Source organism: Globicephala melas, chromosome 6 (genome assembly GCF_963455315.2).
Source record: "Globicephala melas chromosome 6, mGloMel1.2, whole genome shotgun sequence".
Lineage (NCBI taxonomy): Eukaryota > Metazoa > Chordata > Mammalia > Artiodactyla > Delphinidae > Globicephala > Globicephala melas.
In genome coordinates, this window is record NC_083319.1 from 11,167,064 (window position 1) to 11,191,929 (window position 24,866).

The 24,866-nt window shown below is 46.0% G+C and overlaps 1 protein-coding gene across 4 annotated transcripts in view; it reads left to right on the top strand.

Moving 5' to 3' along the window:
- Positions 1–16,251, top strand: part of NR6A1 (nuclear receptor subfamily 6 group A member 1) — a 204,239-nt gene extending 187,988 nt beyond the window's left edge. For all 4 annotated transcript variants that reach the window (XM_030858700.3, XM_030858701.3, XM_060300448.2 and 1 more), the window contains exons 8-10: positions 5,713–5,834; positions 10,550–10,702; positions 12,443–16,251. In XM_030858700.3, coding sequence (XP_030714560.1) covers positions 5,713–5,834; positions 10,550–10,702; positions 12,443–12,531 — 364 coding nt within the window. In that variant the 3' untranslated portion in view covers positions 12,532–16,251. The remainder of the gene's footprint in view (positions 1–5,712; positions 5,835–10,549; positions 10,703–12,442) is intronic.
- Positions 16,252–24,866: the final 8,615 nt, after the last annotated feature.

The following is a 24,866-nucleotide window of genomic DNA, read 5'->3' on the forward strand; positions in this document are numbered from 1 at the left end:
GTTTCCAATCCCTTGAGCCCCGAGAGCAAGGCAGGGACCAGTAGCAGCTGAACTAGCTGAGTGCTAGTTCAGCTGAACTAGCTGAACTAGCAGCTGAACTAGTTTTATTTTCTAGGAAGGGTCCTTACCAAGGAGAATCTAGAGCTGCACTATCAAGTATAGTAGCTGCTAGCCTCAGGTGGCTATTTAAGTTATTAAAATGGAAAATTCAGTTCCTCATTTACAGTAGCCACAGTTCAAGTGCTCAGGAGCCACATGTGGCTAGTGGCTACTGTATTGGACAGTTGCAGATGTATATATATATTTCCATCGTCACAGAAAGTTGTATTGAACAGTGTTAACTCTGGAACACATGTTGCAGCTGAGCTTGCAAGTGGGTTCTGAGGATAAGAAGTAGATTCGTTGTTAGGACTCTCACTTCACTGTGGAATCCTTCAATGGAAAAATACAAGTTAAACTTCAACATGTTAGTTCAACATGCCCATTTATTGAGCACCTGTTGTGTGTGCCTGGAGGAGGGGTGTTGGGATAACAGATAATACAGACATGGTTTCTGAGATGAGAGCCCATATTCTTGGTTTAGGGGATTGGGGGGCAAATAGAAGCAGATAGAATCTACAGTTCAGGGTGATATTAGTGGAGATTGAGGGGCATATGAGGGACTGTGAAAGCATAGACTAAGGAGTGAGTACCTCTACTTGCATAATCAGGGAATGGTTGCCAAAGAGGAAAAGACATTTGAGCTGCATCTTGAAGTGGCATTTTTCTAGGTAGATATAGAGAATAAGAGGCAGGCAGGGAATAACACAGAGTCCTAGAAGTTAGAGGTTCTGGGTGGTTGGTTTGTGCAGATAACAAAAAGCAATCCTGTGGATTAGGGTATAGAGAGGATATATCTGAGAGCAGAGAAATTAGGGGAGAAATGACAGGAGAGAAAGGTACAGGAAAGACGAGTCATGAAGGTGCTCAAATGCTAATCAGAAAAACTCGGATTTTATTGTGTGAATAGTATTAAGTCATGGGACATTTTTAAGTAGAGCAATTACATGTCAAGTTGCATTTTGGAAAGATCCCTGTGGCTATAAAGTTCAGGATGGATTGCATAGACAAGGCTAGAAGACAGTGGCTGTGTAGGAAGCTGTTCCATAGCCCAGGTAAAAATAAACAAGTCCTGGACAAGGCAGCAGTGACGATGGGAATAGAGAGGGCAGCACAGAGTTAAGAGATGACAGGGAGGTAAAGTCAGTGAGACCTCAGTGAGTGGAAAAGTTGGGGATACTGCCAGGCAGGTGGACACCAATTCTCTTAGCGAAGATAATGGAGCCTGGGAAGAACAGGTTGAGAGATGAGCCGCTCTGAGTTTGACTTGGGGTCTGTTGAGTCTGAGATGCATGTGGAACTGCCCAGGAGGCCAGAGGAAATGGAAGTACGAGAACCTTTGGAATCAGGTTCATCACTGTAAGGCAGTCCCCAGACTGTGGAGAGCATGGAGTCTGTAATTGGCCACAGCTCTTCCCTACCTTGCCTACTCTGGCGTTACTCCCACTCCCACAAAATGCCTTTACTTTTTCACAACTGTTGAGTGCAAGCGAGTTCCTGCTGTCATGAAAGACTTTTCCCAGATGATACATGACCACCTCCTTTTCTCTTCTCAAATATTGAATCAAATTTATGGTGCCCATTTTCCTTAATCAGGCTGTTATCAGACAGTGAGCCGGGTGAATTTGATTTAAAGCAGATTGTAGCACCAGCCAGTGACTGCTCCTGGCCCTAATCAAGACTCCTTCACTCTTAGGAGAAGATGCCTTGCACTAGATGGGCTTTAATGGACACTTCTATCTCGTGAACACTAGCTCCATTTCTGCCAGATCTCTGGAAAGTTACCTCACAGCTCCCCTGCTAAGACCCTAGCTGTAAGGTTCAGGAAACACAGTCTTTTCTTTTTGCTGTGATAACACGAGTGATGCTGCTGCTGCTGTTAATAATGATAGTAGCTAACAATTATAGACTGTTTATTGTGCCAAATTCCATCTTAAGTGCTTTGCAAACATTTGTTTAGTCCTCACCACTTCCCTAAGAGACTGTACTAATATTAACCCTGTTCCACACATGAGGAAGGAGCATGAGGTTCAGAGAGGTGAAAACTCAAGGCTCTAAAGCTAAAAGAGATGGAGTTGAGATTATCATCTAGATCTGTTGTGCTCTAAAGCCCAGATTCTTTACCATTACTAAATTTTTCAGCCTTCTCAAAAGTTTGACTTTCTGGAATGTGTCCTGGAGCTGCAGTCTTACTTTTCTCCTTGGAGTCTGTATGTGGGTGCTGAGATGGCAATTCCTCTAAGGATGTGGCTGATGACTGCTTCTGGGAGTAGGTGCATTTAGATGAGTGAAAAAGAGACAACTGGGCCTTTCAGCCCCCTTAATGGGACATAACTTACACAGTGTCAGCTTCAATTGCTGACTGAATGGTCCAGTGGTTTGGGGGATCCTGGCAGGAATGTTTTCCTTGTCCTAACATGCTTGTGTAATGGTAACCTAGAAGAAGAATGGGTGTGTTTGTCCAACTTTCAGGCTTTGAATGTTGATAATTTGTAGACAGGGAATACAGGGGCGTTAGAACTGTGGAGTGGGCAGATGTGGAGGAGGCACGGCTACAGGAGAAAGCAGGCCCATGGAACAGAGAACAATTTGTTTATCAAGGGGCGGGATGCGGGGTGGAGGAAATCTTTGCAGTCAGGCTGTGGAGATTGAGTGGGGGCTGCTGGGCTGGCTGCCAGGGGTCCATGCTGGTTGCCTATCCTAGGAAGCTTGGGAAAGAGGGTATGTGCTCTCCCCAAGAGAGAGGGCAGATCTGGGTCATATACTCAGGCCAGGCATGTGGGAGTTCCTTTGTGTCCCTCAGGTCAAGACTCAACTGGGAATAGGTTTAGCATTGCTGTCTAGGGGTCTGGCTGGTAGCCACACACCTGCAGGTTCTGCAGAGCCAGAGTGAGCGCTTGCGGCAAGAGGTTACTGATGAGGGGAGAGAGTGTTATCTTTACTTGCTATGCTGCTCGGCCACCAGACAGATGCTGACACTGCTGCATCCTCCTTTTTTAAGCCCTACCCCATCCCATCTCTTCCCCACCCTTCCAAACAGATACTGATAGGCATTTTTAGTAAAGACCTTTTCCCTCGCAAGAACAGAAGTAGCTGACAAAGTACTGTGATGAGGAGTGATCTTCACTCACAGGCATACTGCTTCCTGCAGGTCTCAGCATCATGGAGGCAGCGGAGGGGCAGTTCTGTGCACTGCAGCGAGTCCGACACCCACTCTGGGTTGGGCCCTGAGCTGAGTTGCTCTGCGAACACAGACCTCCTGAGGTATCCCCTGTGGTAGCATGTGGTAGCCTTTCCCAGTTGCCAGTTAAGAACAAGACAGTCAGGGAATGGACAGTGTAGTACTGAGAAAGCAACAGACTTGGAATGAGAAAACTTGGGTTTAAACCTTGTCCCCACCACCACTAATTTGTTTTATTCACTTAGAACTTTGGAGAAGGCATCTCTTCTGCTTCCTCTTCCCTAACATGAAGGTGATATTACTTTTCTCACAGATTATCAGGAGGGTAAAATGTAAGAATACAATAAGGGCACAGTAAATAACCTCTCTGAGCCTTTGTTTCCACAAGTGAACAAAGAGGATTATAGTATCCTTTTTTGTGGATTTATTGGAAGTATCCAATGAAATGATGTATGTAAAATATTTAACAAAGGGCCTGGCAAGTAGCAAACACTCAACAAATGGTAGAATAATAGGTATGGTTATTATAGTGGTTATTAAATGTAAGTGTGTCTATCAGCCAATCTGAGAACGTATTAAAAGCCATTGGGCCAGGAGCAGAGAAAACATGGTAGTTCAAACTAGCAAACTGGGACCCAGAGGGTCAGGGCTCCGGATTGCAAGTAGCTGCTGCTATGGCTCCCCCTGGTGCTTGAGAAGTACAGGTGCCTCTGGCCCCAACAGGAGCCAGGCTTTCCCCAAGGGAAGAGAAAATGTCCTGCCTGGCCAGGAAGCCAAGCCCTTGCGAAACCTTCACAGTCAACACAGAAAGCAATAGGACCCAGACAGCAGTAGTACATTCCCAGGAGTTCTGGACCCTACCCAGATAGGGGCTTCTTGCCTAGCATGGGGCTGTAGTACCCTGATCTGAACAAGTCACCAGGAAGCAACTCTGAGGCTAAGCATCTCTTTGTGACTCAGCTGCATCAGAGGCCTATCTGGATCACCTAGAAGAGTGGATGCTGGGCCTGACCCCAGCTTTTATAAACTATTTCCCCACTAAGCCTTTGCCTCCTTGGTTTGGGAGTATCTCCATTTCTGGTATAAGATATTACCCACTATGACGCAGAGTATTAGTCCCCCAGCCTAGGGCTCCTTTGCCTAAAACTTGGTGTTTCCCCAAGGAATTAACTCCTAATCCAAAGAAAGCAGCATGGGGGCTTCCCTGGTGGCACAGTGGTTAAGAATCCACCTGCCAGTGTAGGGGACATGGGTTCGAGCCCTGGTCTGGGAAGATCCCACATGCCGCTGAGCAACTAAGCCCATGCACCACAACTACTGAGCCTGCGCTCTAGAGCCCATGAGCCACAACTACTGAGCCCGTGTGCCACAACTACTGAAGACCGCGCTCCTAGAGCCTGAGCTCCGCAACAAGAGAAGCCACCGCAATGAGAAGCCTGTGCACTGCAACTAGAGAAAGCCCGCGTGCAGCAACGAAGACCCAATGCAGCCAAAAATAAATAAAATTAAAATTAAAAAAAAAACACTCCTGAAAGAAAAAACATTAAAAAAAAAAAGCGGCATGATCAGCATTGAGTCTTCTCTGCTAATGGATGCTACCTCAGATATTGAGAAAATCAAGGCCTTAGGGAGTTAGCCCAGGTTCAAGGTTCTAGCTCTGCTACCAACCAGCTGTGTGCTTGTGGACCAGTCCCTTCTATTCTTTGAACTTCAGTTTCTCATCTGTACAATGGTGATTATAATCTCACCTAGCACGTAGGGCTGAGAAAACTAAATGAGATAATGCACATAAAGTGCCCAGTACAGAAACTGGCATGACATGGAGGCTCAATTTATGTTTCCCTCCCTCCCTCTCTAGCTGAAGTCAAGGGATACCAGTAAAAATGTTCCCTGTGCATAACCTCAGCCATGCTGGAAACAGTGAACTTAAATACAATCAGCAGCTTTTTCTTCATTGTGGCAGTAGCTCACATAGAGTCACCATGGTAGCTGCCATTGTTACTACAGGCTGCATCGCAACAACAGCAGTATCTTAACGATGTCATACTTCTCTACATTTACATCCCAAACCCCCGTGACCCTTGTTACCCCAAGCAGGCAAGCATTATTTTACAGAGGAGGTCCTCAAAGCTTAGAGAGGTCAGAGGACTTTCCCGAGGTCTCATAGCTTGTATGTGATGGAGCTGGATTTGAACTTAGATTTGATTGACCCCAACTGACCTGGGGAAGAGCAGCTCGTATGAGCTGCCTTGGCCTCTAGACAAACCATGGATTCACCTGTCTTTCACAAATGTGTCTGGATTCCATTTCCCCCAAGCTCAACCTCTTTCCTATCTTAGCTGCCTTAAGGAGCTGTAGGTGACTTCTGTCTCCCTTCCATTATCTCCACTGGTAATCAGAGCCCATTATTAACACCGGTGTCTGTTCCCCAGATTTAGTGATGAAGGGATGGAGGTGATTGAGCGGCTCATCTACCTGTATCACAAGTTCCATCAGCTAAAAGTGAGCAATGAGGAGTATGCTTGCATGAAAGCAATTAACTTCCTAAATCAAGGTGAGTAACTGGGGGTGGGAAGAAAAGACTTTTTTTTTTGTCAGTGAATATTTGCCCTTTTGCCTTCATTTCACCCCTACCCCCTTTACCCTCAGGACTGTCACACAATCTGTCACACCATGTGGGTGCTGATCTTGGAAGTCCTGTGCTGCCCTCATCATCATTCTGCCCCACTATAGCACGGAGCATGGTTTGGATTTTTTTCTTCAGACCTAAATGCCACAGCCTCTATAACTCATAGAGGAAGGAAGAGGATTTGCTTTGTTTAGTCAGTTTTAATGCATTTAAACACAGACATCAAGGACAGTACATGCGTCATTTAAAATATGCACCAAGTTTACCAGTGACTGAAGAAGAGCAGAGTGACTGATGAAACTACTAGAGATAAGGGATCTGTGACAGGCTGACGGGCCCCTTCAGGGCAGAGCGGGGGTGCACAAAACTCACACACCCATATCAAGCATGGCTTTAATTCGAAGAGTGGTGGGTGTGATTTACATGGAGTATTACTTGCAGAGCGGCGCTTGGTAGCTGCTGGTAAGCAGAGTATGCAAGGAGGATTTGTGTTCCCTTTCTTCCAGAGTAGCGTATGAGTACTCTACTCTGAGTGGGGCTGGGCTGTTTCGTGGCCTACGACATTGAAAATGCTGTGTTCCTGTATTCAGTTTCCTAGTCCAGAGACTCTTGATCCCCTCCTCTTTGCCTACTCCTCCCTCAGTACTGACCTCTTCCTCTTGCTTCTGCACCTTTCATGCATTTATCTGGTGTTCTGTGTGCCTCCCTTGGGCCAGGCCCTGTGTTGAACATTAAAGACATTGAAATAAATTAGATCCCAGGTTCCTGGCCTCAAGAAGTATACATTCTGATGGCACTTGTTACATTGCTTGAGCCTCAAATGGGGGGGAGATCAGTAACAACTACTTGGAGGACCAGAAATCTGAGATCTGGGCCTCAAAGGCTGGGTAAGATTTATGTATAGAATATTTATATTCTATATATGAAAAAGGGGATTGTGTGTGTTTATATGTATATGAACACACTATATAATATATATATACATATATGATAATGAGAGAGACGTCTACAGGCATACCTTGGAGATATTGCAGGTTTGGTTTCAGACCAGCACAATAAAGTGAATATTGCAATAGAGTGAGTCACATGAATTTTTTGGTTTCCCAGTGCCTGTGAAAGTTATGTTTATACTATACCGTGATCTGTTAAGTGTGCAGCAGCATTATGTCTTAAAAAAGAGTACAGGGGACTTCCCTGGTGGCGCAGTGGTTAAGAATCCGCCTGCCAATGCAGCAGGAGACACGGGTTTGAGCCTTGGTCCGGGAAGCTCCCACATGCCACGGAGCAACTAAGCCCGTGTGCCACAACTACTGAGCCTGCGCTCTAGAGCCTGCGAGCCACAACTACTGAGCCCACGTGCTGCAACTACTGAAGCCCGTGTGCCTAGAGCCTGTGCTCCGCAACAAGAGAAGCCACCGCAACGAGAAGCCCACACACTGCAATCAAGAGTAGTCCCCGCTCACCGCAACTAGAGAAAGCCCGCACACAGCAACGAAGACCAAACGCAGCCAAAAAGTTAATAAATTAATAAATAAATAAATTTATTTTTAAAAAAAAGAGTACATACCTCAAAAAAAATATTGCTATAAAATGCTAATCATCATTGAGCTTTCAGCGAGTTGTAATCTTTTTGCTGGTGGAGGGTCTTGCCTCAGTGTTGTTTTTGTTTGTTTGTTTGTTTTAATTTATTTTTTAAATTTATTTTTGGCTGCATTGGGTCTTCGTTGTTGCATGTGGGCTTTCTTAGTTGCGGCGAGCGGGGGCTACTCTTCGTTGAGGTGCGCAAGTTTCTCATTGCGGTGGCTTCTCTTGTTGCGGAGCACGGGCTTTAGGCACTTGGGCTTCAGTAGTTGTGGCATGCAGGCTCAGTAGTTGTGGCTTGCAGGCTCTAGAGCACAGGCTCAGTAGTTGTGGCGCATGGGCTCAGTTGCTCTGCCGCTTGTGGGATCCTCCCAGACCAGGGCTCGAACCCATGTCCCCTGCATTGGCAGGTGGATTCTCAACCACTGCGCCACCAGGGAAGCCCTTGCCTCAGTGTTGATGCTGCTGACTGATCAGGGTGGTGGTTGCTGAAGGTTGGGGTGGCTGTGGCAATTTCTTAAAATAAGACCACAGTGACATTTGCCATGTCAATTGACTTTTTCTTTGATGAACGAACTTTCTGTAGCGTGCAATGCTGTTTGAACATTTTACCCGCAGTAGAACTCCTTCCAAATTTAGAGTCAATTCTCTCAAACCCTGCTGCTGCTTTATCAACTAAGTTTATGTAATACTCTAAATCCTTTGTTGTTGTTTCAGCGGTCTTCACACAGCTTCTTCAGCAGGAGTAGATTCCATCTCAAGGGACCACTTTCTTTGCTCATCCATAAGAAGCAACTCCTCATCTGCTAAAGTTTTATCATGAGATTGCATCAATTCAGTCACATTTTCAGACTTCACTTCTCATTCTGTCTAGTTCTCTTGTTTCCACCACATCTGCAGTACTTCCTCCACTGAAGTCTTGAACCCTCAAAGTCATCCATGAGGGTTGGAATCACCTTCTTCTAAAATCCTGTTAATGTTGATATTTTGACCTCTTCCAGTGAATCATGAATGGCATCTAGAATGGTGAATCCTTTTCAGAAGGTTTTCGGTTTACTTTGCCCAGATCCTTGAGAGGAATCACTATCTATGGGCAGCTACAGCCTTAGGAAATGTATTTCTTAAATAGAAAGACTTGAATGTTGAAATTACTCCTTGATCCATGGGCTGCAGAATGGATGTTGTGTTAGCAGGCATGAAGACAAAATTAATTTCATTGTACATCTCCATCAGAGCTCTTGGGTGACCAGGTGCTTTGTCAGTGAGCAGTAATATTTTGAAAGGAATCTTTTTTTCTGAGCAGTAGGTCTGCACAGTGGGCTTGAAATATTTAGTAAACCGGGTTGTGAACAGAAGTGCTGTCATCCAGGCTTTGTTGTTCCATTTTATAGAACGCAAGCAGAGTAGATTTAGCGTAATTCTTAAGGGCCCTAGGATTTTCGGAGCGGTAAATGAGCATTGGCTTCAATTTAAAGTCATCAGCTGCATTAGCCCCTAACAAGAGAGTCAGCCTGTCCTTTGAAGCTTTGAAGCCAGACATTGACTTCTCTCGAGCTATGAAAAGTCCTAGATAGTGTCTTCTTCCAATATAGGGCTGTTTCGTCTGCATTGAAAATATGTTGTTTAGTGTAGCCATCTTCTTTAATTATCTTAGCTAGATCTCTAGATAACTTGCTGCAACTTCCGTATTAGCACTGCTGCTTTACCTCACACTTTAATGGAGATAGCGGCTTTCCTTAAATCTCATGAAACAACCTCTGCTAGCTTCAGACTTTTCTTCTGCAGCTTCCTCACCTCTCTCAGCCTTTATAGAATTGAAGAGAGTTAGGACCTTGCTCTGGATTAGGCTTCGGTTTAAGGGAATGTTGTGGCTGGTTTGATCTATACAGACCACTCAAACTTTCTCCATATCGGCAATAAGGCTGTTTTGCTTTCTTATCATTTGTGTGTTCACTAGAGTAGTGCTCTTAGTTTCCTTCAGGAACTTTTCCTTTGCATTCGCAACTTTGCTAACTCACAAGAGACCTAGCTTTCAGCCTGTCTCGGCTTTTGACATTCCTTCTTCACTGAGCTTAATTATTTCTAGCTTTTGATTTAAAGTGAGAGATATGTGACTTTTCCTTTCACTTCAACACTTACAGGCGATTGTATGATTATTAATTGGCCTAATTACAATATTGTTGTGTTTCAGGGAATAGGGAGGCCCGATGAGAGGGAGAGAGACAGTGGAACAGCCAGTTAACGGAATAGTCAGAATGCACAACATTTATCAATTAAGTTTACCGTCTCATACGGGCGCGGTTTGTGGCACCCCAAAACAATTAAAATAGTAACATCAAAGATCACTGATCATAGATCCTCATAACAAATCTAATAATAATGAAAAAGCTTGAAATATTGCAAGAATTACCAAAATGTGACAAAGAGACACGAAATGAGCAAATGCCATTGGAAAAAATGACACTGATAGACTTGCTTGGTGCAGACTTGCCACACACCTTCAATTTGTAAAAAATGCAATATCTGTGAAGTGCAGTAAAGCAAAGCACAATAAAACAAGATATACTTATATACAGAAAAAAAAACTGGAGCGACCCAGTAGAATACCAGTGGCCCAGGTAGAATAGTATGAGTAGAAGCACATAGGATACCATGTGTAAGTGTATGTAGAAACGTGAAGATTTCTGAATGGTTCCAGCAAAGAGCAAATTTAAAGATACTGTGAAGGATAAATTGGGAAAGGTAGATTATTCAGTTAGTTGTTCAACATCCACTGGTGCCCATTTGTGCCAAGCCCTGTGCTGGGAGCTGGGTACAGAGTTGAGAAAGATAAGCCTAGCCCTCAGGGGGCTCAGTCTAGTGATTGTCCTTGATAATTTTTTCCTTTATCTTATTTCTCTTCCCTGACCCAGAGCTTTTGTTCCTCCCTGTCAGAAACAGAGAAGATCCCCTGTTGAGACAATGTTTAATAACTTTTCATTGAAAGATACACATATTCAAGGAGCCAGTGTTTCTTCCACATTATAAAGCCCCTCCCATTTCCTGTGGTTTTTTCACAGATATCAGGGGTCTGACCAGTGCCTCGCAGCTGGAACAACTGAACAAACGATATTGGTACATTTGCCAGGATTTCACTGAATATAAATATACACATCAGCCGAACCGTTTTCCTGACCTCATGATGTGCTTACCTGAGATTCGCTATATTGCAGGTAACATTCTGGGTCCTGGGCTTCCAACCCTTCCTTGCTTTTCTTAACTTGTGAAGGGAATGAGGAAAGCAGTGTTTTCAGGATGCTGATGCCAGGCCTATCACCAGCTCAATAAAAGAGGTACTACCCCTGCCCTCAGAAAAGTTATATTATAATGAGAAGTTTGTTTTTTCTTTGTAGGGAGGAGAATCTAACATTTCCTAAGCTCCTGTGATGTGCAGGGTCCTTTGTGACCTGATATCACTTAATCTCAATTTCTGCAGGACTGGTGGTTGGTGATATTATGGCCATTCTATGGATGGGGAAAGAAGCTCAGAGTTTCTCAAATTAACGTCATTTCCTGAATTATATACGTTAAAAGGGTGGATTTTATGGCATGTGAACTAACTATATCTCAATGTTTTAATTGATTTTATTTCATAGAATTGCCTATAGGTTTTTGAGGATCTTTCATTAAAAGTGATATCTTTAAAATAATTCTCAAAAATCCTGTGTTCACAAAGGAATTTTTGTTTTAGTTGTTTTGTGGTCTTAACCCCTTTCTGAGCTTCTTGACATTTAAATAGGTCCATTTCAACATGAAATCCTGGCTTTTGTTGTTGCTTTACTTCATTTGGTAAAGATTCTTGTTTATAGTTATCTAGCACATACTGAGGGGCAGCTCAGAAATGTGACCTCTGGGCTGAGATTGTTCCTGTAAAATTCAGCAGTACAATTTTGAAGGAAAAAAATTTTCAGTCTGATAAAATCAAATTTTACTTTTTGGGCCACAAAGTAGTCTAGGAGGTGTGAACTGGACTTAAATAAACTATTGGAATTTTAGGAGTGTTTTGATAGTGTATGTCTCAGCATTTTTAAAACTATGTTCTACCAAGCAAAATATTAATCAGGTGCTCTGTGAAATACAGGTCAATAATTATACCCCACTCTCCCCCACAGAGCTGGGTTGTCAACACTGACAGCCCTTGGAATCACCTGGGAAGCTTTTAAAAAATATCCATTCTTGTGCTGCACCTCTAAAGATTCTGACTTAATTGATATGGAGTGGAGCCTGGTCATCAGTATTTTAAAAAAAAAATTACCAGGTGACTGTAGGGTTCTGTCAGGGAGAAGAACTATAGCCTCATATTTACAAAGTATATTAGCATTCTGAGTGCTCTTAGAAATCCTCCAATAAAAAAAAAAAAAAACCTGTTTTAACCCTGAATTTCTCAATTTATTTGCCCCTGTAAACCCCATCTCCTTTTTCCTTGCTACGTTTTATTAACCCATTATACTATTCTGAAGAGCAGTATTTTATAGAATGCTAGTTAAAGAATCTACTAGGAAATGAAATAGGATATAAGTTTCTCATTATTTTCGCTCTAAGAGGACATCAAGGAATACCTTTCAGTTTCAGATTCCTCATCTGTAAAATGGGGATAAAAAGTAAAATCTGTCATACAGAAATACTGTGAGAATTAAATGAGATAATGTATTGAAACACCTAGCATAGAGTTCAGTATTCTTTGGATAGTAGCAACAATTAGAGCTTGCACCATTACTGGACTCCCTAAGGCACCAAAATAGGTCTGGGTAATAGCATGTTAGCCCAGTCTGTTTTACCTTTGTAATAACTCATGGCACTTTCCTCGCCCCAGTCACTAGAAAAGGCAGTGTTCTTTCACCAGCCCAAGAGGAGGCAAACACGCCCTTCTACTAGTGGCCACGGCTAACTCTTCTTTTTCTGCCTTTTCCCAGGAAAGATGGTGAATGTACCCCTGGAGCAGCTGCCCCTCCTCTTTAAGGTGGTGCTGCATTCCTGCAAGACAAGTGTGGGCAAGGAGTGACCTGTCCCCAGCACCCCTCCTCAGGCCAATGGCAAGGCCTGGGGTGGGCAGGACAGGCTCCGGAAGAAAGAGCCAGAGAGACCAAGATGGAGGCTGTGGAGCAGCCTTGCCAGTTGCCTCCATAGCAAAAGAGTTTTTGTTTGTTTGTCTTGTTTTTTTAACCTCATTTTTCTATATATTTATTTCACGACAGAGTTGAATGTATGGCCTTCAACATGATGCACATGCTTTTGTGTGAATGCAGCCGATGCATTTCCTTGCAGTTTACAGAATGTGAAGATGTTTAATGTTACAGTGTTGTCATTGTTTAGAGATAGTTCTTTTGTATTTTGAGGGAGAGGGTGGGATGGGGCTGAGATGACTATTTCCATAATATTGACAAAGATGACTACCTCATTGGAAAGGGAGGGGTGTGACCAACCCTACTTTTTCCACATGTTCTCAGCAGATTCATACATTTGTCTGTCAGAGAGCAAACTGCCTTTTTCTAGCTACAGAATTACCAGGTAAGAGAGCACACCATAAAAGGGAAAGTGGTATTAGGAGGTTTACTAAGCAAAGTGGATGAGACATTGGGAACAGGACCAGAGATGGGGATTTAGCTATCTCTTTTCTTTGGTAAAGCATGAAAGCTGAGAGTTGGGCACAGTGACCAAATCTAAGTTAGGTGTCCTCCCTCCAGACGAGTCCTCAGGGAGAAGGGTTTCTTCTCTCACACCACACTGTGGGGCCTCCCCTCCCCACCATCCATACGACCACTACTAATTTCTGCCACTGTCACCTTTTCACCTAGGCAAAGCCCTAGCGGTCAGCTAATCCTTGGGATTTGCCTACCATCTCCCTTGGGGCTCACAGCTACCTAGTTTCCTTACTTTCTTTAGACTCATTGCCTCTCCCTTATAAACTTGACTTCCTATTGGCCCTTTGAAAAGAACAGGTGAGTTCAGAATGTCATGTCCAGAATCCTGATGCCCACTACTGATTTACTCTCCTTTCACCTTCAAAGAGTAGTGGGACAAAGGCCAGACTGCTAATAGCATAAACACTCCTCTTTTGGAGTTCCCTGTTTCTCTCCCCATCCCATCCCATTCCACCTCCAGATCTGAATCTGAAACTGCAGTCTCTTTTCCAAACAGCTGGAAGGATCATTCACCCATCTGCTGACCAGAATTTTTGTCCCTACATTCTACTCCATGCTCTCCTAATCTCTCCCAAAATGAAACCAGGTTTCTTCAGAATAGTAAGACCAAGATCCAGAGTGGCCCAGCTGCCCCTTAGAGTTATCAGTGGCCTGACTGACCAGGGTCTGGAGGGCTGGAGTCCAAAGCTTCTGGAAGGGAAGGGGGGCTTTAAACTACCTCATGTTCCTAAAGGCCTGGCTGCCCCCTCTGCAGGTATGGCCTGGACCCCTTGTTCTTTCACTACCTGCCCCACCTAGTCCTGGGAAATGTTCCTTACCCTCTTGGCTTTGGCCAGCAGTCACACAAGGTCTGTCATGGAACTCTTTCAGGTGCTTTTCCCTTCTCTGCCTTACTACAGCAGTTGTCCCTGCCTAAACCCACGTACCTCCCACAGCCAATGCAGCAGACAGGCCAGTTAGCTGGATACATCCCTGGCTAGGCTTGAGGGGCCTACAGGACCTCCTTTTGCCTGTTTAGTCAAAGGCTGTTTGCTCTCTTCCCCGCTCAGCCTAGCACACTTACTCAGAGGGCCACCACATTGTGTGCATATCGGGTAGTCCGTGTCGGATTGTAATTTTTTCTTTCCGGTGAAATGTTACGGGTACCAGCAGAGTGATAACTTTATCCCTTGATGGATCTAAAACTCAGAGCATTACTTCCCAGTGCCGTTTCCCCATTTGCTCTGAGAAAGGAAAAGAAAAAGAAGAGACGTGGTCCTCAGGAAAAGCGCCAACCAGAATGTTTTTCACATGTCAATGGGAAGATTTGTGTGTGTGTATTTGTTTATTTCTAAATTCACAATAGTTTTGTTTTTCTGCTCTTTTATTTAACCAACTAGATCACACTCTGGCTACAGGTCAGACTCCGAGCCGCTTTCCTCAAGGTAGGGGAAGATACACATATCAGAGACCCCTTCTCCAGGATGGCTCTTATGTGCTGCATCTTTCTTTGCTAGATTTCCATCGGCCAAATTATTATTATTTTTTGAAATTGCTTTTCTCTTAAATTAAGCGTTTTACTGGTTGGGTTGGGAGTCAGAGGGAACTGCTCTCCATGAGGCAGCAACGTGTCTCTTTGATAATGCAGCATTAAACAGAGCAAGTTGTTAATTTGTGGAGTGGGGGAAAGGTTCTGCAAGTTGCCATTGTACAAATCCATTTTTACAAATGTTTGCAGCAGATTCCACAAGAACAAAGAGCCCATTCATTGCTGAGAGCCCTGCAGAATCTCTGAGCCAAGTGGCCTTGTGTTCCGAGCTGGAGCCTGACCTGTGGACCACCTTTAATGTCTTCTGCACCCAGTCCTTTTATGACGTGGGCTTTTTTTAAACAGGGTAAAGTGACTGTGTTGCGTCGCAAACTCAGGTATTATGAGAGGAAGGTAGGAGTGTAGCTAGCAGTGTGGAGACATTAGGTCAGCCACTAGATGTATTTGTGAATTCAGTTTGAAGGACACAGAGAAAGGTTGGAGGGGGAGGTTTGATGTGTTTATGTTTTGCCTTTCTTCCCATGATGTTTGGTTAACAGGTAGCCTTTTTGCTAGTGGAAAAGAAAAAAGTTGTGCATGTTGTCTGTAATTCCCCTCCCTTCTGTCCTCTCTCTGATCCCCTGCCACCAGCAGCACTCACTTTGAGTGAGAATTTTTCCACCATAAAAATATGACCCTGAAGGCTGTGTGGTAAAGGAGAATCCCACCTCATTGCACTGCGTTTAAACGTACAAGCTATTCCCTTCCTTTCCCTTTGAATGTTTTCTTGACCGAAGACAGAAGTTTGGAATCTTGGAACTTCACCTACAACTCATGCTCTGTGGCTCCTTTGTAGACTTTTGGAGTCTTTCACAAGGCTTGGTGGTCTTACCCTCGGTCTGGAGAAACTCCCCAGAACCTGTCTCAAAGCACTCCATCTGGCTCAGAGGATACCCAGCCCCCCAGCCAGGCCTGATCCGTAAGTGAGGTGGGCAAACCTCCAGGGACAGAAAGCAGCAGGCAAGAACCTCTGTCCTATTCCCCAGATCCAGAGGAGGAGGGATAGAGGGAACTGAGGGGTCTCCATGGCATCATCACAGTCACCCTCTCCACAGCACCGTGCCTCTCACCTGCCACCCCCTATCAGGGAAGAGAGTCCTGCCATGGCCAGTGTGTCACCAGGTCCTTAAAGCCCTGGGCTCTCTGAGCTAGCTGCCTTGCTCTGCTGCCCATATCCTACCTTTGTTTGTTCTCAATTTATTGGGGAATGGGACAGACAGAGACAGACAGACAAACCCAGTATGGGCAACATGTAGGCCATGTCCAAGGTTGGCCAAAGTAAAGGGACTCTGGCCACCCAGCAGGGCAGGAAGTTGAGCAGTGGTTCCAAGTCTTTAGCTCTGGGCCCCTGGTCTATGTCTTTTTTTCCTTGTTGCTTTTTAAAATTTTGCAATTGTTTTAAGAAATCCAGTCTTTTAGACCAGCCCTTTTATTAAACTTTAAATTTTTCTTTGATTTTTTTAAAGTAAAAAAAAAAAATTAAAAAAAAAAAACTAAACAAAAACCCCACCACTCTTACTTTCCCCGACTTGATCCATGAGAGTCCCCCTGCACTCCCCTCTGCCTTTGCAGTTGATCATTCCTCCCTTTTCCCTCAGCTTGAAGCATCTATGTCCAGTGTCTGTGAAATGATGTTTTATCTGTGTCTCAGGATAAGAAACGGCAATCATTCCACCAGGTGCTGGAAACTGGTTAGCCTTGAGGCAAGGGTTTCTAGGACCACAGCTCAGGGATGTGTATTTAATTACAGGGTCCCCAGAAACCCCTCTCCTGGCTACCACAAGCAACAGCTTCTTTTCTGGGCTTGGGAGCCAGACCTGGACTGTTTCCTCAGAGAAGATGCTGGGGCTTCCTCTTTGGCCAGAGCTGGGCTCCCTTGAGACTTGAAGAATTATGGCTATCCTGCAACATGAGCCACAGTGACCCTGCCACTACCGGCTCACAAGATGCCTGGTCCCTCTACCTAATCCAGTCCCCATCTGGCCTCCCTTCTCTGGGCCTGTGGCCCTCAATGGGCCACAGCCTGCTCAGGAATCAGTTGCAGGCTCAAATGGAAGCTGCGAATCAGGCCAGAGCTTGCTTCGAGCCCAAGAAAAAAGTTGTCTTAATGGTGGAGGCTAGTCTTCCAAATCCGAGAGCCAGCCCTGCCAGCCAAAGGATCATTTTTGCCCTTTGGTGACCATTGTTTTCTTTCTCTGAAATGTCTTATAATAGGTGATAATGTTGTTGACTCAAATTTCCATGAAAAAAAAAAAAAAAAAACTACCTCTTGAGTGACATCCTGGTCTATTCCTCTCTGAGGAATCTTGTGGGAAAAGAATACTGTAGCTCCTGCTCTGTTTACATGTTTCTGTTAGGAAAGAAACCCCGCCTGCCCTGGGGTGGTGGTGTTTTTGTCTATGTTGCCATCCCAGGCCTGCAATAGGGGTTTGTGGCTGTGTTGTAATGTCTGGGCCATGTCTGGGGAGTCCTTCCCACCTGCCCAGCCAGGGACTGCCACCCCCTTGAAGAGGCTTCCGTTTCCCTTCTATGATCCAAGGCACAGGGAGCACCACCTCCCGTGACACCACCCTCAGGAGCTCTGGTGGCACGTGCATCCATGAGCCTTCCCCTGGGCTGCCTACTTGAGGCCCACCTCTACCCACAATCCTATATAGGAGTCGAGTAAACAGGATGTCTTTGAGCCCTTGTCCCCAAAGGGCCGGCCAAGGGCTGCCCGCCAACCTGGCTCCATCAATCCTGCATGACCAAGTGATAGTTGGCGGGCTCTGCTACCCAGGCCCTCTGCTACCTCCCACCCTGCCATCTGGCAAGGGATGGGCCCTTTTCTGTGAATTGACTACCTGTGGAAATGTGACCAATTAGTGTGAAATGCATGTTTAGAAAATGTTAGGTACTGTATTTGAACCAATAAATGTGAATCCTTCTGCACATGGCATCTGTTTGTGAAGCGTGTCTGGGGTTCCGAGGAGGGACGATGGGTTGTCCTTAGGTGCTGGGTGCGCCTTCAGACCAATTGCTTCTGCTTGTAGCTGATACTCGCCCACTTGCTATTGCTGAGAGAGTCTGGCAGAGAGATATCTCTCAGAACTGTTTGAATCAGTGAGTCAATACTGACTGAAGTGCCTGCTCTGTGTGCCAGGCAGTGTGTTGGGACTTTTCACAAACCTGAACCTCCTTGAACTTCAAGAATTATTACCTCTATTTTGTAAATGAAGAAACTAAGGTTAAATGAGGGTAAGGGACTAACCAGCCAGAAAGTGGCACAACTAGAGGAATTGAGTCTAGCAGGAGAGGCAAACTCAGACCTTTGCAGTACAGTGGGATCAGGATTGTAATTAAGGATGTATATGGGGATGTGTATGGACGTTTATGTCATTGTGGTCCAACCAATTAATGCCTGCCTTTCCAGAAAATAGATGAGGTTTTCTAGAGCTGAGAAAATGGAGTCTCTGAGAGGAGGTCATGGGACTCAGGAAGAGCTTCACAGATGAGTGTTGAAGGTAGGCCTTGAAGAAAGTCACCAGACAGAGGAGGATAGACCAAGTCAGAGAGGGGTCAACAACATGTTTGAAGGCCCAGCTGTGAATCAGAAACATATGGAATATTCAGACATAACAGGATTCTGCCATGGCAGGAATGGTGGCAGATGGGAGGTTTTTGCAAGAATTGAGGCTGGAGAAGGACTTGGAGCCTTGAATGCCACATTCAGGAGTTAGAGGAAGGAAAACCATCTGCTAAATCTCAGGAAAGAGCTAAATCTCAGTGACAGCAGTGTGCTGGTGGGTGGCCTGTCTGTATGTCACTATGGTCCAACCAGTTAATACCTGTTTTTCCAGAAAATAGATGAGGTTTTCTAGAGCTGAGAAAATGGAAGCTCTGAGAGGTCAAGGGATGTGCCCAAAGTCACACAGGAAGTGGCAGAGTCCTGACTTGAACCTAGATCTGCCCAACTGTCCTGTAATCCTGTTGTTCCTACGATCAGAGAAGTGGCAGAGTTTGGGTTGAGGGTTATTTGAAGACAGATAGGAAAGATGAAAGCTCAGTTTGGAAAGCTAAAGGCTGAGGAGTCTGATCAAGTTCTGTTAAATCCCATGTGTGAAAATGAGGGGAAGCCCAGCTGCCTTCCCATACCTCAGGCTCCTCTAGCACAAGGGACCAGAGAGCCCTTGAGGTTTGAAAGAGATGGTTTTAGAATAAAGGAAATGCTGCAGAACTAATTAGTAGATTCTTTTTTGCCCCACAAGAGGGAACAGATAAGACACAGAGGTGCAAGGAACATATTTGCTAAAAGCCTAGTGAGTGAGTGCGTGCCAGGCTCTAGGATTGGTGTTTTACATGCCTTGGCTCCTGTAATCCTCATAACGATTTTGCAAGGTATAGGTCTCAGCCCCGCTTTACTCATAAGCAAATTGAGGCTCCAGGAAGTTAAGCCATTTGCCTAAAATGACACACGAGTGACAGAATTGGCTTTTGAATCCAGGTCTATCTGATACCAAAGTTAAAACAGGCTTCCTCCCTGCTGGGCCTTAGCAACTCAAATAGTGCTGAATATGAATGTCTGGAGTTTGTAACAGAGCTCAGGAATGGCCTTTGGTTGAACTTTTTGCTATTAACAAAACAAAGCTCTATTAAACTAATAAAGGATTAATTTCTATAAGAGGTGAATGAACAGACCCAAATTGATCTGAAAAGCAGTGCTGTCCCAAATATATGTAGAATGCTACAGACACCAAATTGTGGTTTATCAGAACGTAGAGAAGCCACAGGTGTCTCCATGGAAAGAGAAGTAGAAGTTCTGCTGCCGAAAATCTGGGAAATACTGCACTCACTTTACCTTCCTCTTATTGGTTCCCAACCTTCCCTGGCATATTAAAGGCTTTGAGAAGTCCTACCTAAAGAAAACTTTAATTTTGTTTAGCTCAGGGTCTACCAAAAGTATTTGGCCATGGACCATTCTTTCCTCCTGTTAAAATTCTGTTGGGACAGTGTTCCATGAAATAAAATTTAGGACACTGCTCTAAATTTATAAATTGCTACTTAACTAATGCTGAACTTTTGGTTTCTTTGAGTGCCAGGCAATAACCTGGAAGTAAAGAATAATAAAGTAATTAACACATATAGAGCAAAGCTAAGTGCTGTGCTAGTAAGCATTTTATGTTTATTTGATTACTGATTCCTCAACCCTATGAAGTTGATGCTATAATGATCCCATTTTACAGATAAGAAAACAAAGGCCCAGAAAGGGTAAGTAATGTGCCTAAGTTTACATAACTTGTATGTAACCTCAGGAATGAATAAAAACCAGCACTGATTTGAGTGCCTTCTACTAGGATCTACAGAGACCCTTATTCTTATGCAAACCCTCTGAGGTAAGATCATCTCTATTTAACTGAGGAGGAAACAGGGCATGCTGGCAGCTCTGGGTTGTCAGAATCTGAAGCCAGAAACCCCCAGAAATGGTGGGCAGGGGAGGGTGTTAGGATGAGGTTGGATGTGGCTACATGGAGCTCTCTCTCGGGGATCATTTTCCTCAGGCAGATTGTGTGACAGCATACACACCAGCCAGGGGTCTCACCACCTGAGTTCTAATTCCAGCTCTTTCCTTTTCCAGTCATATGTGGCTTTGGCCCAGATAGATACCTCTCTGATCCTCACTGTCCCTGTCAGATAAATGGAGTTGACGGTGCTTGTATCTTGGAGGTTTAAGGAGGATTCACTATAGCTGGTTCAAAGTAGGGGCTCAATGAAGTCAGTTCATAAAAGGAAGCTGTGTGAGGGGAGCTGCAACCCCTCATACTCCAATAGCAGAAACCCAGAAAAACCAGAAGCCCCCTCTCTGACTTGGCCTGGCTGCCCACCCAGGTTTTAGGTCCACAGTGGTAATCAGCCTCTTTCAGATCCTGTGGCAAAAGTGCCCAACTGTCAGACCCAGGGCTCTTGGAGTCTTGTTCCCTTGGCAACAAGTCTCACCATGGAGACCACAGCCCCATCCTTGCCCTCCCTGCAAGCTCCCTCTCCACAGACCTTCCCTATTCAACACCTAGTCCTAGGAGCAGTGTAGGAACTGAGGAAAGCTTCAAGGAGGCCCTTCCTCAGGCTGAGGACTTTGAGGCACAGCCAGGAAGAGAGGCAAAGGGAACTCACATTTTTTGTGTCTATGCTTAGCAAGGTTCTGAGGGGTCTACATATGTGGCCTCATTTAGGTTGAAAGCCAGACATTCACCCTATTTTATGTAAGTGGAAACTGAGGCTCAAGGAGACAAGGTGGACCAGCTCAAAGGCTCACAGCTGGTCAGTCTTGAATTGAGACTTGAATCCAGGGTTTCTGAACCAGGAACCCCTGCTTTCTCTACACACACACACACGCACACACACACACACAGTCAAGACACAGCCTCCAGCCTCAGTCTGGGGAGGGTTAGGTAGGTGGGTGAGTCGCCTTTGCCAGGAGCAGGAGCAGCAGTCCTTTGGGTTCTGGGCTGGCCTCTGGCAGCAGCAGTGGAGGAACTGCACTATTTTAAGCCAGGGCCGGCAGGCAGGCCCCATGTGGGCACAGGGAGGGTGGCCTCGGGCCCTTGGCCAGCTTCCCGGAAGTCACCATGGCCTCCCTCCTCTTCCCTAAGCAGCTTTCTGAGGCAGTCACTTCCCTACAAACAGGAAGGAGGCTCTCAGGCCGAGACCTCCAGCCCCAGCTTCCTCCTCTTACACCCCCGCCCCCGCAGTCTTCGCTAATACATGGGGGAGCCCACCAGCTCCAGGCCCTTATCAGTGTCCATTATCTGGGCTGTCTCTTAGCAGGTGGGTGGGAGGGGGTCTGGACTTCTGCTGCTTGGGCTGTCCTGGGTCACCCATTACAAGTCTAAGGCCTTCACTTGCCCAGGATCCTCGCCCACAGCCTGATTTCTCCTATACCTTCCCATTGAGGCTGGCCACTCTGAGCCAGAAAGAAGAGCAGAGGTATCCCCAGACTTGGTCCCACTCAAGGACCTTAGGGAGAGACAAACTGGGATATTCCCAGAGAAAGGGGCAAAAACTGATAGACACAGATTGACTGTGGCAGAGACAAAAGCAGAGAGACAGCTGCAAAGGGCTGGGGCCAAGAGGGCAGTGGGGTGTCTCTGAGTGGTTGCTCCTGACCACCTCCAAGTACAGGCTCTGTCTCAGGGCTGTGGGGGCCTACCGGCTGCATGGCTGAAGAGGAATGTGGGGAGCAAGGCTGGGTCACCCCTTGAGGGCCAAGCGTGTGCACTGTAAGATAAACTACCCCAGGAAGGGGGCCCCAGCTGCGGCTGCATGCTCCAGGAGCGTGGCGGAGAGGCCCGGGCCCAAGGCTGGAGCCCCAGCCCTGCCCCACACCCATCTCCTGCATCTCCTCCTGAGGGTCTCAACCAGGCCTCACAGTCTAGAAGGTTTCAGGACCCTCAGCCTAGCCCTTGAGGGCATGCAGATTGCCATTCATAGAAGAGCGGGGTGCCCTGGGAACACCGCCAGCCACAGAGTCTCACTTCTCCAGCTCTGGCTGCAGCCCTGGCTCAGGTAAGGGGGCTGGGGGCGGGGGTGGTCTCTAAGCCAACCATGCAGAGCAGGCCTCCAGCACAGGGGTGCTGTCATGGAGCAGCTCAGCAGGACTGTGATTTGTCCCCATGTGGCTTTGCACACTCATGCACGTGTGTGAGCCTATGTGCACATGTCCATGTGCTTACATTTCCACGTGTTGCCAGGAGCCCCACTCTGCCTCCACAAATCCTTGCTCTCAGACTAGAAAAGTAGCCCCTAGAGGCACCTGGTCTCTCCCACCCTCACCAGGTGGTCCAGCCCCGAGGGCCATGAGGCAGAGGGAGAAGAGCAAGCAGGTCTTTTGCCGGCCCCCGGCCCCCCTCCCCACACTGCAGCTGAGGCTCCCGCCGGCCACGGCCTTGACCCGGCACTATGGACTTCTCTGACATTGGCATCGGATCTGAACATCTGGCAGCAGGCTGATAAGGGGTGCAGCGGAAACTGCTTCTGCTGCTGCCAGCAGCCCCACCCCCTCCACTGCCCTGCAAGGGGTCTTCATATCCACACTCTCTCTCTTTCCAGCTCAGGGCCCCTGCCCCTCTCTTTTCTCATTCTCTGCTTCAGCCAGTTTCGCGCTCTCTCTCTCTCTCTCTCTCCCTCCCTCCCTCTCCCATTTCTTGTCTCATTCCTTCTCAACCCCCCCATTCCTCTCTTCTCTTTCTGTCTGTCTCTCTCTCTGGCCGTCTCTGCATCTGTTACGCTGTCAATGGGTCTCCCTTTTCTCGCTCATTTTCTGCCTCATTCTTCCCACGGCTTCTCTCTTTTTCTGTCTTTCTTTCTACACTGTACCCCAACCCCAGCCTGATGGTTCTTTTTCTTCTCCATTTCAGTTTCTGGGTCTCTGGTTTGTTTGTTCCTTGTTCCACCTCCAGGAAATAGGCCTGGCACTTTGGGAAAGTCCCCACTTAGAAGGAGATCCTGGGCTTTGTTTGCCTGGGGAGGGAGGGAGGAGGGAGCCTGGTTCAGGACTACACCCCTTCTCCTTCCCCTCTGGTTGGGTCTCATGGCCTGGGACCACCTGGGCTGGAGCTGGAAGGAAAGGACAAATAGGCCACCCAGGGGCCCCAGCAGAGTGGAGAGGACTCTGTCTGAAAGCCCAGGTTCTGGACTCCCACTGCCTAGATTTGAATCCTGATTCCATCACACCCTTGTTTTGTGACTTTGGGAAGATGCCTCATCTCTCTGAGCCTGAGTTTCCTTATCTCTCAAATATTGTTCATGGAAGGTGAGGGGTAAATACTACCTACCTCCCAGGATGGTAGAGAGGTGACTGACCACAGGTGTGGAAAGGTTAATAGGGAACCAAGCAAATAGGAAGCACTTTTGCGTTAGGGCCTTGCACTCCCAGCATGCCTCATCCAGTAAGGGTGAGGGCAGACGGGACAGCACAGAGGAAGAGGATGTCAGTAAACATCCAGGGTGATTGGGGTGAGGAAAACCCAGCCCGAGTGGTGGAAAGTAACAGCTGACTGCATATAGAGAAGGCGGCAGGACAGGAGAACAGGCAACAGAATTTTACACCCACAGGCAGCATGAGGGTACAGCGGCAAGCAGTCATTGAACAGCCACTCATTGATGCTGGCTCTGTGATGGCTGCTGTGGACTCAGAAATAAATCAGCCCTGAGCCTTTCCTTGAGGGTTCCCCAGGCTGGGGTGAGTCATTCTATCACAGAAGGGCAAACAGTGTTCAGGATGATGTTGCAATCTCAGACTCAACACAGAAAGGGCCCCTAAGGACAGACCTGCCAGTCCTTTGGTTGGTCGGTTTGTGTTTTGCCAACATTTACTGAGCACATACAACATGTCAGGCAGCCACTGAGTATGTTACATGTGTTGTCTCATTTTGTCCTCATTTTATGGAGAGGATGTGAGACCCAGGGAGAGGAAGTGACTGGTCCCAGGTCACACAGCTAAAACACGGAAGAATTGGGATTTAATATAGAGTCTCTGCCACTAGCGCCTCAGCAATTCTTCTCCAGACTCAAGGCCTTATGAGGAGACTGGCAAAGCCAGGCTGGTTCTTTCCATGGTGCTGTGATGTTGAAAGACCCTGTTTGTCCTATTTAAGAAGGTGGGGAAATCACCTTTGCACCTCTTCTGATGGGATACTTTGTCAAGTAGTTTTAGAATGACTCAATATATCCATGATTTGTAAAAATTTAAAAAAAATTTTTAACTTCATCCCCAAAACTTCACAAAGTATCCGATCAAAAGAGGTGCAAACGACCATGATTGTTTGTTGTTCAGTTTTGTTACATGTATATGATATATTGGTGATATAAGGTATTTGCTGGAATACTTCTTTTTTAAATGCAGAGGATGAGTGGTATTAATCCAGAAACAAAATCATTATATTAAAATGGGGAGACTAGTTAGGTTCAGTCATATGCGAGAGAAGTGTATCCTGTAAGAACTTCTGTGGGTAAAAAAGATAATTATGAGGTCATGCACAATGGGGAGTAAGTTGCAAACTATGTCATAGGTAGAATTAGAATATATTGAATCAGTAGAATCAGTCAGTTATGATTGTCAGAAAACGTATTGTCTTGTGTGTATTTTCACAATAA